Here is a 14,945-nt window from a genome sequence, read left to right on the forward strand (position 1 = left end):
GCGAAATAAAATTTATTTACGCATATTAAATATGTAATTTTATCTCGTTTGAATAGGTGAAAACAAAGCTCGAGATTTAGTTCAAGAGAAATAAAATTAAGATTGTAGATATGGAGTAAACAAATCTTAAATATTAATATCGAAAAAATAAAGAAATGTAAAACCGCTGGCCGGGTTACCGCATAACTCGAGTCGTCTCTTCGTCTACCTATACTGCCAGTATCTTACCGGTCTAGATACTATCTCAGCGTTTCACACAGCCATTGAATATCATTCACATCAATCACACGAAAACAAATAGCTAGGTAATTAATCATGAAACACGGCGTTCTTGTGGTATGATAACAGTGTAACAATACGATGAGTGAATAAATCGAAAAAAATTAAAAACATAAACTATTGTACTCGTTTTCATTCAACGAATCTACAGAAATATTAATTATCTGCAGAAATGGCAGCCGAACGAGTACGAATGTTATCTAAATTAAATATATTATGCTTGAAAATATCTGCCAAGAATTTCAATCGCTTCAAGTTATCCATACGTTCGTGTTCCGGAGTTTGATTGATCGCTGATTTGGTGTATAAACAGTGATGTTCGGGCTATTACTTTAATTATTTACTTATTGAAGGATTTAGTGTCGAATGCGATTCCTCCCGGTTCACGATAGGGGAAAAAAAGAATCTGAAATACAGAAATAAAACGTTATTATTAATCCATCGTGGGAATCTATCCGAATCAAACGAAATTAAAAATAGATAGACACGAGGCTGTTGGTCGATTAATTACACTATGTAAGTATACCATCCATATGCTTAATTGCTGCTAATTTATTATTTTCACACGCACGCCTTCCTGCTATTACCTACCCGAACGACCATTGTGTTGTATTATTCGGCACAAGAATTCAAACAGATGACAATACTTGATAAACTGATATATATATATATATATATATATATATATATTTATATATTGACTATAGAAAGTTAGATTTTTGAGATTCAAAATAATTATGTTACTTTACGTTGTACTATGGTTATTTTTCTTCATACTTTGCGTCTTAAAAAATATATATGAATATCGACCAATAAAATTGTTTTTTCTCAGTTCGAGTTATTGCATTAATCGACATTTTACTACAATTTTAATGTACTTGTGCATTTCCATGTTTATTAATTTCATATTTAATTTGCTGTGATTGAATAATTAACTTTAGAACATATAAAATAATGTTCTATTTATGTATTTTGCATACTATTTATCAACTTTTATTCCTCTTGGTTTATACATTTATAAATTCTATATTTTTGTTGTACTTATTATGTTTAAATCTATACTTCACGGTGAATATTTTATAAATTTCAAAAGTTCCCGTCGCTTATCTTTCTTCTCTATACAATTATGTAAACTCTCTGGTATAAAATAATAATTGTCTTTTATTCGAGTCATGTGCCAATGTGGAGTGTTTATCTCTAAGGCGGTAATCATTTTGCTGGTCGGTGATTAAAATATAGTTTTTGAAATATACAATTTCGTGCTATGGGTATGATAAGCCACAAGTGTTATGTATTATGTAACAATATGTACTCTTAATTGCGGTTCATATAGCGAAAAACATAATTTATAGGTACGAGTACATCACATTAATATGACGTATACATGATTTAAAATGTATTTTAACGCCACCATAATTTAGAAATACACAGATGTAATATTTATAACTATTTTCAACACCTTTAGAATCTAATGATGTAAATTTTGTATTTTCGAAACAAGCATTAGACATATTTCTCATAATTATTTTTACTTTTCGAAGTCATTGCTTTGTAGAAATTTGCAATGCATAACCACAGAGTTAAAATACTCCCCGAGAAAAACTATGAAAAAAATTAAATAAAACCTTTGAACGACGGTAAGAAATCGATTTCATATGCTCAGATTCCAAGAGAAATTTATCGTCTTCGTAATATCATAAAATACTACTCGAACGGGAAAGTAATTTTTCGGACGGAAATCAAAAATATTTTTTCAATTCCACAGCTAAAAAATACTGGTCGTTTTGCTAAATAACATCAAGTTCGTACACAGAGGGATTGCTGAAAACTATAGAATTTTCGTGAAAAAAAATAGTATGGTATCGCGTAGAGATTATCATTCTTGAGTGCAACGATATAATATATCTGTACAACTATCACGAACGCGTTTACATTATTTTATAGGCTATTAATAATCAATATAATCAGCCTAAAAGTCAATTGAAATAAAACCAAGACGAACGCACGATATCATATCCGAATACCCACGAACAATTTTCAATATATGGTTATTGGTGGTTTTTAGAGACGTCGCAACGTTCATATTTTCATTTATGAATGCAAATCGAGAGGCAATTTGATGTTAACAACTCGCAAGTTTAATGCGATCACTACGGCGATCCGGTGTGTGAACAGTAATTTTCAGGATCGGAAACTCAGGAATAAATCATTATTATTAGTCCGTCGTGGGAATCCATCCGAATCAAACGAAATTAAATATATAAATATCCTTGGAACTGTTCGTCGATCAATCGCACTACGTCAATATGTTCGATTGGTAAAAATTCATTATTTTCAGACGCGCAGCAATAGGCCTTGCTGCCATTACCTACCTGATCGATTGCCGCGGTGTTGGACATTGTTCGGTGCAGGAATGTCCGATGACCATTAAACACGGCGATGGCGTCTGAGGTCTGGCCGAATTATAAATGTGATTTTAATCGTTCGTACGTCATTACATTACTGTCGTTAAGTGGTTCTCCGACCCAAAATCGTGTGTACACGTATGACACCCCGTATTCTTCCTAGACGCGCATTGTGCTCGTGTATAAATATACCCGACGTTAATGTTTCACGACCAGTGTGAAATCAAGTCGAACGGTTCCAGATCAACATTCGAGGACGTATACGCAGAACATAACTACTGCACATTGTAATACTGTCCAGACGCGTTTGGAATTCGTCACTCAGGTAAGCAAAATATTGTTTATTCCCATTTTCAAAATGATATCACGTGATCCGTTAAACTAACGTACACTGCACGTACCCGAGTGCATTATGATTTATGATTTATGATTTATGTGACCGTCAATTTCCGAACAGTCAGTTTTACTCGGAGTTTTGAATCATGTTTTAAACTTTTCTCCTGATTGAGTTACTACGCTCGGTTATCTCAGTACCACCTAAAACAGACCGATAAATTAACATTAGAAAGACATATTAAACTTACGATAAGTCAAAGTGGAATGATGACATTGGGTACTTTCAACAGTCTCGAAAGTACTGTTGGTTTTTTTTTTTTAAGAACGACAAAAATTAATCTATAACACTATCAAAAATAAACATTGTTTTTCGTAAATTAAGCTTACTTTCGAAACAATATAATCAGCAAAAGCGACATTTATAATAAATTCATTCAATCATTTTCAATTTACGATTTTCAAATGCAATTATAATTATTTGAAAACGCGCGTATTTAAATATTGGTATTAATGAAATAATAATTTTAATTTTACTTAGAAAAAATTATACTCATATATTATTAAAATTAAATTCTGTTTGAAACTACAATTTTATAAAATGTTTATTTTATGTCTAATACATCAAATATTTGTTTATAATACTTCTTAAAGCATTCCACGACGAATAGATTGCAATAAATATTAGTTTTTTCAGTGCAATATTTGCATGTTTCCCATCAAAGCATAAATGTTTTAATTATTATAAACTTTTAAATAGAACAAAAAAATGTCGAACAAGATATATAGGGTAAAAATTGATATTTTATGCTTATTAAATTACATATATTCTATTAATTACTATTAATTACAATACAAGCAATTAAGAAACAGTAACATGTGTGGATTTGAAGTTAAATAATTTTATTTGGTATTGATCTCAACTCTTTTATGGCAAAATATGTTTTATTATTTCAGTGTTGTTAAACTTGTGATAAATTGAAAAATCTTGATCTACTTAATACGATATTTTAATAACGCATGGTAACATTTTTAATTTCATTATAAAAATTACACAATGATCATATACTGATTTAACGATAGAATCGTTAACATTCAACTGCGAGTTTCTACTTTAATTTAATATTTTAAATCACCAAATGGGATATTTACAAACGAAATATTGTAAATGTATATTTTCCCGGCTATCTGACCATTGAATCGTTATCGTTTAACAATAATATCAGGTGATTGATTTACTGTTCATAGCCATTTTTTTTTTTTTTTTTTTTTTAATTTTTAATTAATCGATGAGACTGGAAACATGTCAATGTAAGTAAACGCGAAAGTTTTTATACGACCGAACAAAAATTATATTATTTCTGTTTAGTTGAATAGCTTGATGTTGAACTGAAATAAAATTCCATCATACTATTTTTTAATACATTTTGTCTTGAATTGCTTGATAATAATGTAGTACACACATTACCTATTTCATGAAATAATGATGTTTGTGTTTTAAAAGTAGTAATAATTATACACGCTTATATCTTACAATCATTTTAACTAAAAAGAAAATTATACTTCCTTTTTCTGTTATATCTATGTGTTTTTATTCATACATATTGAACAGTTAATTTAAATAATTTTAAATCAAATTTGAAATAAAAATAAAACTTTTACACTAAGCTAATACATAAAAACTGATTAGGTAAAAAAATCTTTTGAAAATTAATTTATAATCCATAAAATCAGATTGATAAAATATTAAACATAAAATAAAAAATAAAAAAACAAAAATTTTATGGGGAACAGATTTCTTTATTGTGAATCGATAACCATTTTCTTAAACAAACTTCAAACTTTACAACCAATGAAGATATAAATATATCTGAAAAAGGAAATATTATCATTATTTCAATCTATGAAACACTTAACATAGGTATTTATTATTATAGGTATACAATTTTCTGAAAGATAATATTTTTACCGTAAACCTGGGTTACTTGGTACATAGTATATGGATAACTTGAATATAAATTGTAAGTTGTTATTATAAAGTTTTTATTGAGCATTATAAATACATTTTTATAAAAATAAAATAAAATATTATTTTAAATGTTTTGATAAAACAATAAAATTCTCCCAAATATTACAAAAATAAATAATACTATACACATAACTATACCTAACCCTGATTTTTTGCTCAGAGTTTAAAAAATATACCATGCTTTTAAATTATTAAAACATTATCTACTCCAGCGCAGTTAATAATTAAAATTCAAAGCAATTTTTTTTTTTTTGCTATGATATTTTAAAAATTATTCAAATATTATCACATCATCTCATAAGAATCATTATTATTGTTATGATCAACTTTTTAACATTTTGACCTTTGTAGATAAGATAGATTACAGCTATTTACCACACTTTTTAATGTTCCATAGAATTATGTGATTTAATTTTCACTACCGTTTTCGTAACAGGAAAAAACAAATGTTTAACAATAGTAAGGTACTTTTTAAATCATTTATGAAGATTTTCACTACATTAACTCTTTATTATTAATGGTTCAGGCTTTCGAACATTATATTTTATATGTACGTAAGAAACGCCCAGTTAATTTAAAAACAAAAATTGTTTAATGAAGTTAATTATCGCTGCAATTCTTAATTAAAAGGAGTTTCTGAAAGATTACTAAGTACATGCTGTTATATAATAATAAATATGTGAAATCTAGTTATTTAGAAATAAAGAAATAGCATAATTCTTGCTATGAGTAATTCATTTTGGTTCCATTAACCAATTAAATAATGAAAAAACATTTTTTCTGTAATTGTAATAAAATAATATTATACAATTTAGCTTTACATCTCAATGTGATTATTTTTTACTTTAATTCAGTCAAAAAGTTGCAAATATAATAACTATACAAATTATTATTGGGCTCGTTCCATTTAAATAAATAAATATACAAATAAATTTTCATATATTTAAAAAAAAAGTTATAAATAAACTACTTCGACATTTTTCGTACACTAAATAATAATAAACAATATGGACATTTTTTTGAACTTATTTAAACTTTATTTTCTTAGTAAATTACTACATACTTTCTTAAATAATTTTTTTTTAATTTGAAACATCTAATTTTGTCCTTAAAAATAATGTGTATATAATTGGTACTGCACTCTATGGCTGGCGTTGAAATCTAAAATAAATACAATCTTAGTTGAATGACTAAAGTTCATACTAAAAATCCCTATAACATTTATATATATATATATATATATATATATATATATATATATAAACACGGGTATATGTATTTTTAACAAAATAGTGTTAAGGTCCGTGTAAATAAAATACACGGATAAATAAACGTTTAAATCGGTGTACTCGTGTATTTGTTACAGACCGTGAACTTCATACCTATTTTAATTTGCCAATATCATTACATAACTTAAAAATACCATTATAGATATGTTTTTAACTCTACATTAACAATAAAACACCATTATGGGCATTGGTTATAAATATTATCATTTATAAAATATTTGGACTTTGTTATTATACAATTAATTATTTCAAAAATAAAAATAAAAAAAACCAAATAATTATGAAAATAATATATAATTATAATAATTTAATTCATACAGCCCTCTCTTAGTATTCATGTATAATAGTATAAAAAATAAAAATACAAATAATCTGCCATATATATATATATCTTAATCATTGTTAAAAGTATCCGGTACTTGTGTGTTATTTTTGTGTGTTGTTTTTAGAATTTCCTATAACCCTCAGTCGGCATTTCCTATGAACCTATTATCTTTTTTTATCATCATAATATATGTATAGGCCACATTTACTTCGAGTCTTCGTGTGGATCAGTTTTTAGCATACAATTAAATAATATTTAGTTTAAATACTTATTACTAGAGTTCGAATTCGAAGGATAAAACCCTTTTTTTAATAATAATAATAGAAAAACAATTTTTATATAAGAATGCATTTCATTTAATATCTAAGACGATAGATGTATTTTTTTCCTTTTTTTGCTTTTTTTACTAATTAATACCTTCTTTGTGTTTGATTTTCAATTTATCTAATTCATACATAGTTTTATACATAGCTTAGGTTTAGCCGGTACACATCGATAAGAGCTTTTGAAGACGGTACATTGTCGATATTATGATTAAAATTATAAGCAATCTTAATTTAGATAACTATTTATGTATGAAGTACGCCCTAATAACTTTGATGGACGTAAAAACATCATTTTTTATGTTCAAAAATATTTTAGCCCAAACAGTCAACGTTTTATTAAAGATAGCTTATCAAAGTACATGATAGTGAATTTTTTTTTAACACAAACTAGTAAGTTTATTTAATTTTGTTGTAATTTTTCTAATTGCTTTTTATAAAAATTAAATGCCTTAATTGGCTTTTTTTTTAATATAGCCTTCAAATTCGAATCCTATTTATTACGTTCATAATCTATATACTCTACATAAAAATGTGTAAAAAAATAAAAATAAAATAAAAATTATACATAGTATATAATGTGTAATGTATATGTATATAAAATGATGTTGGTATATATGCAATTAATAAACCCAAAAATAACTGGACCAATTTTTACACAGCTTTTTGGATAATAGTTCGCATGTAAGGAAAATATTTAAATTCCATCTTTCGGTAGACCCGCTACAATCACCAAAAATCAGTTTTTATGTACTTTTGGTGCCTTGGTAAAGTGAATGAAAAAAAAATTATATTAATTATTAATTAAACTTTTTTTTTGGCATAAATCGAATTCCACGAGGTTAAATTTTTTAGTAAAAATTAATTAATTAATATGACAGTATTGTAACCAGCATAAAAATGGTTTTTTTGGTGGTACAGTTACCAACAATATATTCGATTATTCCATAAATAAAATTCAAATTAAAGAAAATATAATAATAATAATAGTAACAGAATCTCGTCAGTATGAACCATCTTTCATTTTTCTACACTTTTTTCCGTTGAATTTATAGATTCTAGATTACATACATATCATCCGTTCTTACATTTACTAATTTAAATAAATAAGTTAATATTTTATATTTAATGTAAGTATTCATAAACAGGACATATATGTATAATAGACGAATATACAACAATATAAAAGCATTAATGAGTTAGCTAGTATATAGTATAAAAAAATTACTAGTATTATAATATAATAAAAATATGGATTTAATATTTTAAATATGACGATATGAAGATTAAATGTGTTATTTATTATTAACATCGTTTTTTTTTTTATTTTAGGATGAATTCAATGCGGTATCTAATACTTCTGACGTTCATTTTATATGAAGCGCAGAACACACATGGTACAAAACATTTAGAATATCTCAAGTCATTGTTATCAAAACATTTACCGTCGACTACAGATCAATCAATTGTATACGAATTACAACCTGTGTACGATGATGATGATGTTGAAGATGATACAGTAGCTGAATGGAATAAACAAGAGTATTTAATACATGGAAATCCTGTCGATCAACAATCGTTTGATAAGCTTGATATCATCCCTGGTTTAAATTTCGGAACAGTTATAGAAGAAAACCCCAAAACAAATTTGAAAGAAAATGCTGATGGGAATTCTAAAATTCTCTTAAATTCTGAAATAATTTACGAAGCAAATCCTGGAATTATTTCCAAAGCTAATACTGGTACTGATTTCGAGGTAAATTCTGAAATCGATTCTGCAGCGAATCCTCAACAAACATTAGTAAAGGATAAAAACACAGAATGGTTATTGAGCGAGACTACGAGTGAGAAACAACCAGAAATCGTGGATGTCAAGAATAACGTACCTTTATTCAAAGAACTTATTATTCAAAAAATCAACTCAATTAAATCTAACATAAAATTAAAAAATCAACCAATAATCAAACCAGTGGTAGAAGAAATTTCAGAAGATTCATCATTCTTATTAGGAAATGAACCATGCACAAATAACTCAATTACTGAAAAACAATCGACCTCCACAGAAAATCCTTGTGAAACTAAATCTACTACAACAAAACTATCAACTACCACAGAACAACCGTGTATAACTAAATCTACTACAGCGATTCCATCCACCGATCTGAAACCCATCACTACAGAAAAACCATGTATAACTAAATCTACCACAGCGATTCCAACTACCACTCAAAAACCCATAACTACGGAAAAACCAATCATCACAATAAAAACAACCACTACGGTAGAACCCATCATCACCACGGAACCTTACATATCAGAAGAACCTGTCATCTGTGATACATCCCCTACCACAGAAATTCCCATAACGTCCACCACTACAGCGGCACCATCCGTTTCCAAAACATCCACAATCTCACCAAAACCTATTGTTCCGGTAACATCTATCAACACTAAAGGTCCTAACAGTAACACGTTCAATGTCGATATTAATACCACCTGTGAAGAACCAATTATTACTATTCCTTCTCAATATCAAATATCTTTACCACCACAAAGCTACTATTATTCTCCTTTGCCCTATCAATTTTGGCTAAACGAATGTCTGACCCGAAGAAATTGCTTTCCTTCGAACCAGCAATATGCTTCGAATCCGATTCCAGCTCACACGTTTGCTACAAGACCTTTGACCCTCGGTAGTATGCCATACATCGTGCAGGAATACCCAAAGCAGAAAGTCAACTTGGGACACACAAAAGTAATAAATCACATTAACATCGATGCGCGCCCGACCAATTCAGGACCAATCAAACAATGGAATCATTACGGTTACGACTACCAAAGACCAATTTATTATAACTCAAGAACCCCATATGCTCCTCAAACACTCGGATCAAAAATACCATTCAAAACCGTATATTCTAGCTCCGGTTCTGTACACTCGAAACAAACCAATCAACCAATAACTGCGAACCCCACCAACGACAGTGTTTTGTCCACTGAAAAAATCAATATGAGCCAACCGTTAAGTTCGATCAATCTAGGACAACGCATGAAATGGATTAATAACGATTATAATAGACAAAAACTAACTAATAAAAATCCTATATCATTTACATTTGTAACTCAAACATCCCAACCGAAAGTACCTTCTGTTCCTGGTTCCAGTGCAGTATACTCAACACAAACCAATCAACCAATAGTCAGGTATCCCGTTGACGGCAGTCCGTTACCGGCAAATAATATTAAAATCGATACGAACCAGCAATCGTATCCAACTAATCCGGCACAGTCCGAACAATGGATCAATTACGCTCAAAACAACCAACAACTCGTATCATCTAATACACCTCAAACGTCCGGACCAGAAGCCCCTCCCGGAACTGCTATTCCTTACTCCAGTGTACTATACTCAACACCGACCAATCAACCAATAGCTGAGTATCCAAATTACGGTAGTGTTTTGCCGGTCGATAATACAAAGATCGATGCGAACCAACTTTCGTATCCAACCAATCCAGGACAAGCTGAACAATGGATTAATTATGGTTATAACCATCAAAATATCGTACCGTCTTATATTCCTCAATCGTCCGGACCAGAATCACTGTTCGAAACCTCTATTCCCAACTCCGGTGCGGTGTTCTCGGCGCAAAACAATCAACCAATATCCGGATATCATGTCGACGGTAGTGTGTTACCGGACAATAATATTAAAATTAATACGAACCAGCAATCGTATCCGACTAATTCAGCACAAGCCGAACAATGGATCAATTACGCGTATAACAATCAACAAGCTCCATCATCTAATCCTCCACAATCGTCCGGATCACAGACACCGTCCGGAACCGCTATTCCCAAGTCCGGTACAGTGGACTCAGCGCCAAACAATCAACCAATATCTGAATATTCAAATGTTGGTAGTGTGATACCGTCCAATAATATTAAAATCGATACGAATCAGCCATCGTATCCAATCAATCCGGCACAGGCCGAACAATGGACTAATTACGCTCAATACAATCAACAACTCGTACCATCTAATCCTCCTCAATCGTCTGGAGCCGCTATTCCCGAATCCGAGGCAGTGTATTCAGCGCCAAACAACCAACCAATATCCGGGTATCGCGTTGACGGTAGTGTGTTACCGTCCAATAATATTAAAATCGATACGAACCAGCCATCGTATCCAATCAATCCAGCACAGGCTGAACAATGGATCAATTACGCTCTGAAAAATCAGCAACTCGTATCATCTAATGCACCTCAAAGGTCCGCACCAGAAGCCCCTTCCGGAACTATTGTTCCCGGCTCCAGTGTGATATACTCAACACAAACTAATCAACAAATAGCCGGGTATCCCATCGACGGTAATGTGTTACCGGCCAATAATATTAAAATCAATACGAACCAGCCATCGTATCCGATCAATTCAGCACAGGCTGAACAATGGATCAATAACGCTCAGAACAACCAACAACTCGTATCATCTAATGCGCCTAAAACGTCTGAACTAGAAACCCCGTCCGGAACCGCTATTTCCTACTCCGATGCTGTGTACTCGGCACAAAACAATCAACCAATAACCGGGTACCCCGTTGACGGTAGTGTGTTGCCAGCTAGTAATATCAAAATCGATCCGAACCAGCCATCGTATCCGATCAATTCGGCACAGGCCGAACAATGGATTGATTACGCTCAGAACAGTCAACAACTCGTTTCATCTAATCCTCCTCAATCGTCTGGACCAGAAACACCGTCAGCTATCCCCAACTCCGGTGCGGTATACTCAACGGAAACCTTCGTACCGATCACTGTGTATCCAACCGGCGACAGCGTGTCACCCGGTGAACAGACAAACCTCGCGAATTCTGAGTACATTGATCCGAACCAGTATTATGATGCGATGAGCGAAGCTAACGGTTCCGGTGCCCCGTTACGAGGAGACATCCGGTTCGGAGAAGATTACACCACACAGAACACGTACGAGCAATCGGGAAGGGACGAAACACTACCTAATACGTTGAAACAACGCAGACAAACAGAAGTCAAAAATAATAAGCAGACTTCCGTCCGAAACAGCAGTGACATAAAAATGCCGATATCAAAATTACCGACACCAGATAAACCGGTTATTGAACATATTGAAGCTGAAATTCCGGCCGCGTCAGAGGCTAAACCCAAAACGCCATTGGCCCAAACCAAAAAGCCCGTGGTAAAAGGCAAAGCACCAACCGTTGAAATTGAATCACCAAAAGCTGGTAAAACTGTAACCCCTGTAACTATAACCAAAACATCAGTTATCAAATCCGACGACAACGTCAACTTAAAGTTGGTGAAGAAAATGTTAAATTCCAAATCAGGGTGACTTCCCCATTAATTTTACTTTACATAATTTATTAATTTATTCTAAAATAATTTTAAAGAAAAAAACATACAATATTACTTTAGTCTATAATTTTTTTTAAATCAGTATAGGGTACATTTTAAGACAGACTGATTTACAAACTAGCTGTATATTTTTAATCGCATTATACATTTTATTATATTATTGTGAACGTAATCTTCAGTTAAAAATAGGTACCAGATCGAACGGCCTCTGGGTCACTTACAATATAAATGGATAATAAGGCAATATTGATGAACAATGGTTATCGTATGTGAAAAACCTCTAAAAATTCGGTACAGTCTAGCTGATTGTATACGGGACACATTAATTATTATACAATAACCCCTGTTATGCTTTAAAATATTAAAATATAAGTGTTATGAATAAATCTGTAATCATTTTTTGTTTTTTTTTTTTTTTTTAATGAAATATGTGTTTTAAGTTAAAATTCAAAGTTATAATGTAAGTTTAAATTATTGTGTAATCTATTGTAAAATAAAAATAATTTAAATAAAAAGTCTAATAAAATAATATAATTTTACAATTAATACCTACAGTATGTCATTCACTACATTTAAAATAAGATTTTTTTTTTTAGATTTTCATTACATAAATATGTTTTTAAAATACAGCTCTTGTATATTATTGTAGATTATAGTTTTGATTATTGTGTTTAAATAATAATTTTAATTACAAATATAAGCAGGTACTCTTATAAACTATACAAAACCGTAAAATCAATAATAATTATTTAATTATTGACACGGTATTTTCAACAATTATAAAAATAACAATAATAATATAAAACCATTAATATGTTTTAAATCATAACAAACTTTTTATTAGATAAGCACTATCAAATAAGGTTGTTGAGTAAATTGATTATCAGATATATTATTTTATTATATTTCGAGCACAGAAAATATCATTGATCAATGAATCTACTAATCAACAATCATAATGAGCCAATAAGTTATTCAATATTTATGTTCAAAGTTTTAAATTTAAATAAAAACGATTATTTAAATCTCTTAAACCTTTGAGTTTATTAAATTGTTTTGAAAAATAAAATAAATTATAATAAATTATTAGTGGTTTTCAGAATGATGTCAGGTATAATTAAATATATTATATGTTAATTCTGTAACGACTAAGAAAACTATATGTACAATATAAATTAAATTAAAATAATTATTTAATATATATTTAAAATAAATAAGTTATACTCGAAATCAAAATCGTGAAAATAAATATCATAACAACAACAATAATAATTATTATACGTAACGATAATCAGTTGGGTGCTACTATTGTAGGCTTATGGAAAAACAACCATTACGATATTGTTCGATTGGTTTAATATGATAATGCACATCATATTCGTGTAATGATACTGGCAACTGAAAACAAATATTTCGTTAATAATATAATAATATAAAAGTAAATAATTGGCAACTGAATAAAAACGATAGTGAAAATTAATCTCTCGCAATCCAGCGAAAACGTTTTGGCACTAAAGAGTGCGATCGTTAACCATACGTAATTATTACACAAAGTAAAATAAAAGTAAGTGTGTGTATCAATCAGGTTCATCTTTTCAGGTCAGAATCATCAATAGAAATAAAAAACAAGTAACCATCACCAAGAAAGAACACGGTGGTGGGAAAAAATGGAAGGAGCAGTTATATAAAAAGTGCTGTGAAAGCGGATCGTGAACCGAGTGATATTCCATTGCGCACACCGAGCGATGTGTCGTGTTACAGTTTCATAGTATTAAATAAAACGCGATAATTAATAATATTTTTACAGTTTATTATTAAAACGATTTATAAAATTCTCAAAAAGTCATCGCAATAAACAATTTTTTTTTTACGTTTAAATTTTCAGTCACATACGTGAAGTGTTATTTTAACTATACTAAGACATCAGGCAAAAGAACACATAATGACCACGTGGTGCTCCGCAGTAATGGTTAGTACCGAAAATTATAGTAATAAAACTAATAATATTAATGATAACATCAAAACACATGCAATACGCCATTCGATTGGACAAAATAATTATTATTGGATATCATGTGTACACAACATAGTTATGATATTATCATTGTTATACGCATGTTTTCATTAGGTATTAGTTACGGATGAATATTAAGCGTAGCAGTGGATAGTTTCGATACATTTTGCTCCAAAAGAAATTCGCATAAAATTTAGTATCATTTGTAATTTTTCGAAATCCAAAAAAACTATCGAATTTCTTTTCGTTCTGGTCCATAATGTTTGCTTAATCATTAGGAAAATGGGCGGAATTCGGAATGTTCTCGTACAGTCAAAAACGAGCAAATACAAGACCGGATGAACGGTATTGGGTTACTCGACAGGGCATAACTACTGTTATCCAAACAGTAATGCAAAGTCCCCAAATATCACAACGTTATCTCTGGTTAACAATAAACTTACGCGTCGCGAAAATAACGTTATACCATTAGCATTATTGCCCGGTATCTGTTGTATATATGAGTTTGTGTGTGTGTGTGTGTGTGTGTGTGTGTGTGTGTGTGTGTGTGTGTGTGT

At 30.3% G+C, this 14,945-nt stretch overlaps 2 protein-coding genes across 2 annotated transcripts in view; both read left to right on the forward strand.

Annotated features, from left to right (window-relative positions):
* The first annotated feature begins 2,879 nt into the window (after positions 1 to 2,879).
* LOC112693581 (mucin-5AC-like) lies at positions 2,880 to 12,797 on the forward strand. Its single transcript, XM_025568705.1, has 2 exons — positions 2,880 to 3,009; positions 8,316 to 12,797. The coding sequence occupies exon 2, from the start codon at positions 8,317 to 8,319 to the stop codon at positions 12,349 to 12,351; it is 4,035 nt and encodes a 1,344-aa protein (XP_025424490.1). The 5' UTR covers positions 2,880 to 3,009; position 8,316; the 3' UTR covers positions 12,352 to 12,797.
* A 1,283-nt stretch (positions 12,798 to 14,080) lies between these two features.
* LOC112693582 (leucine-rich repeat extensin-like protein 3) overlaps positions 14,081 to 14,945 on the forward strand; it is a 22,077-nt gene continuing 21,212 nt past the window's right edge. Inside the window, exon 1 of the mRNA XM_025568707.1 lies at positions 14,081 to 14,343. Within this exon, the coding sequence (XP_025424492.1) occupies positions 14,317 to 14,343 (27 nt within the window). The 5' untranslated portion in view covers positions 14,081 to 14,316. The remainder of the gene's footprint in view (positions 14,344 to 14,945) is intronic.

The sequence above is a fragment of the Sipha flava genome, unplaced genomic scaffold (assembly GCF_003268045.1).
Source record: "Sipha flava isolate LNK unplaced genomic scaffold, YSA_version1 88_pilon_pilon, whole genome shotgun sequence".
Classification (NCBI taxonomy): Eukaryota; Metazoa; Arthropoda; class Insecta; order Hemiptera; family Aphididae; genus Sipha; species Sipha flava.

Bases quoted from the DNA above. Each gene is read 5' to 3' on its own strand.
- LOC112693581 (XM_025568705.1), top strand. From the start codon at position 8,317: ATGAATTCAATGCGGTATCTAATACTTCTGACGTTCATTTTATATGAA.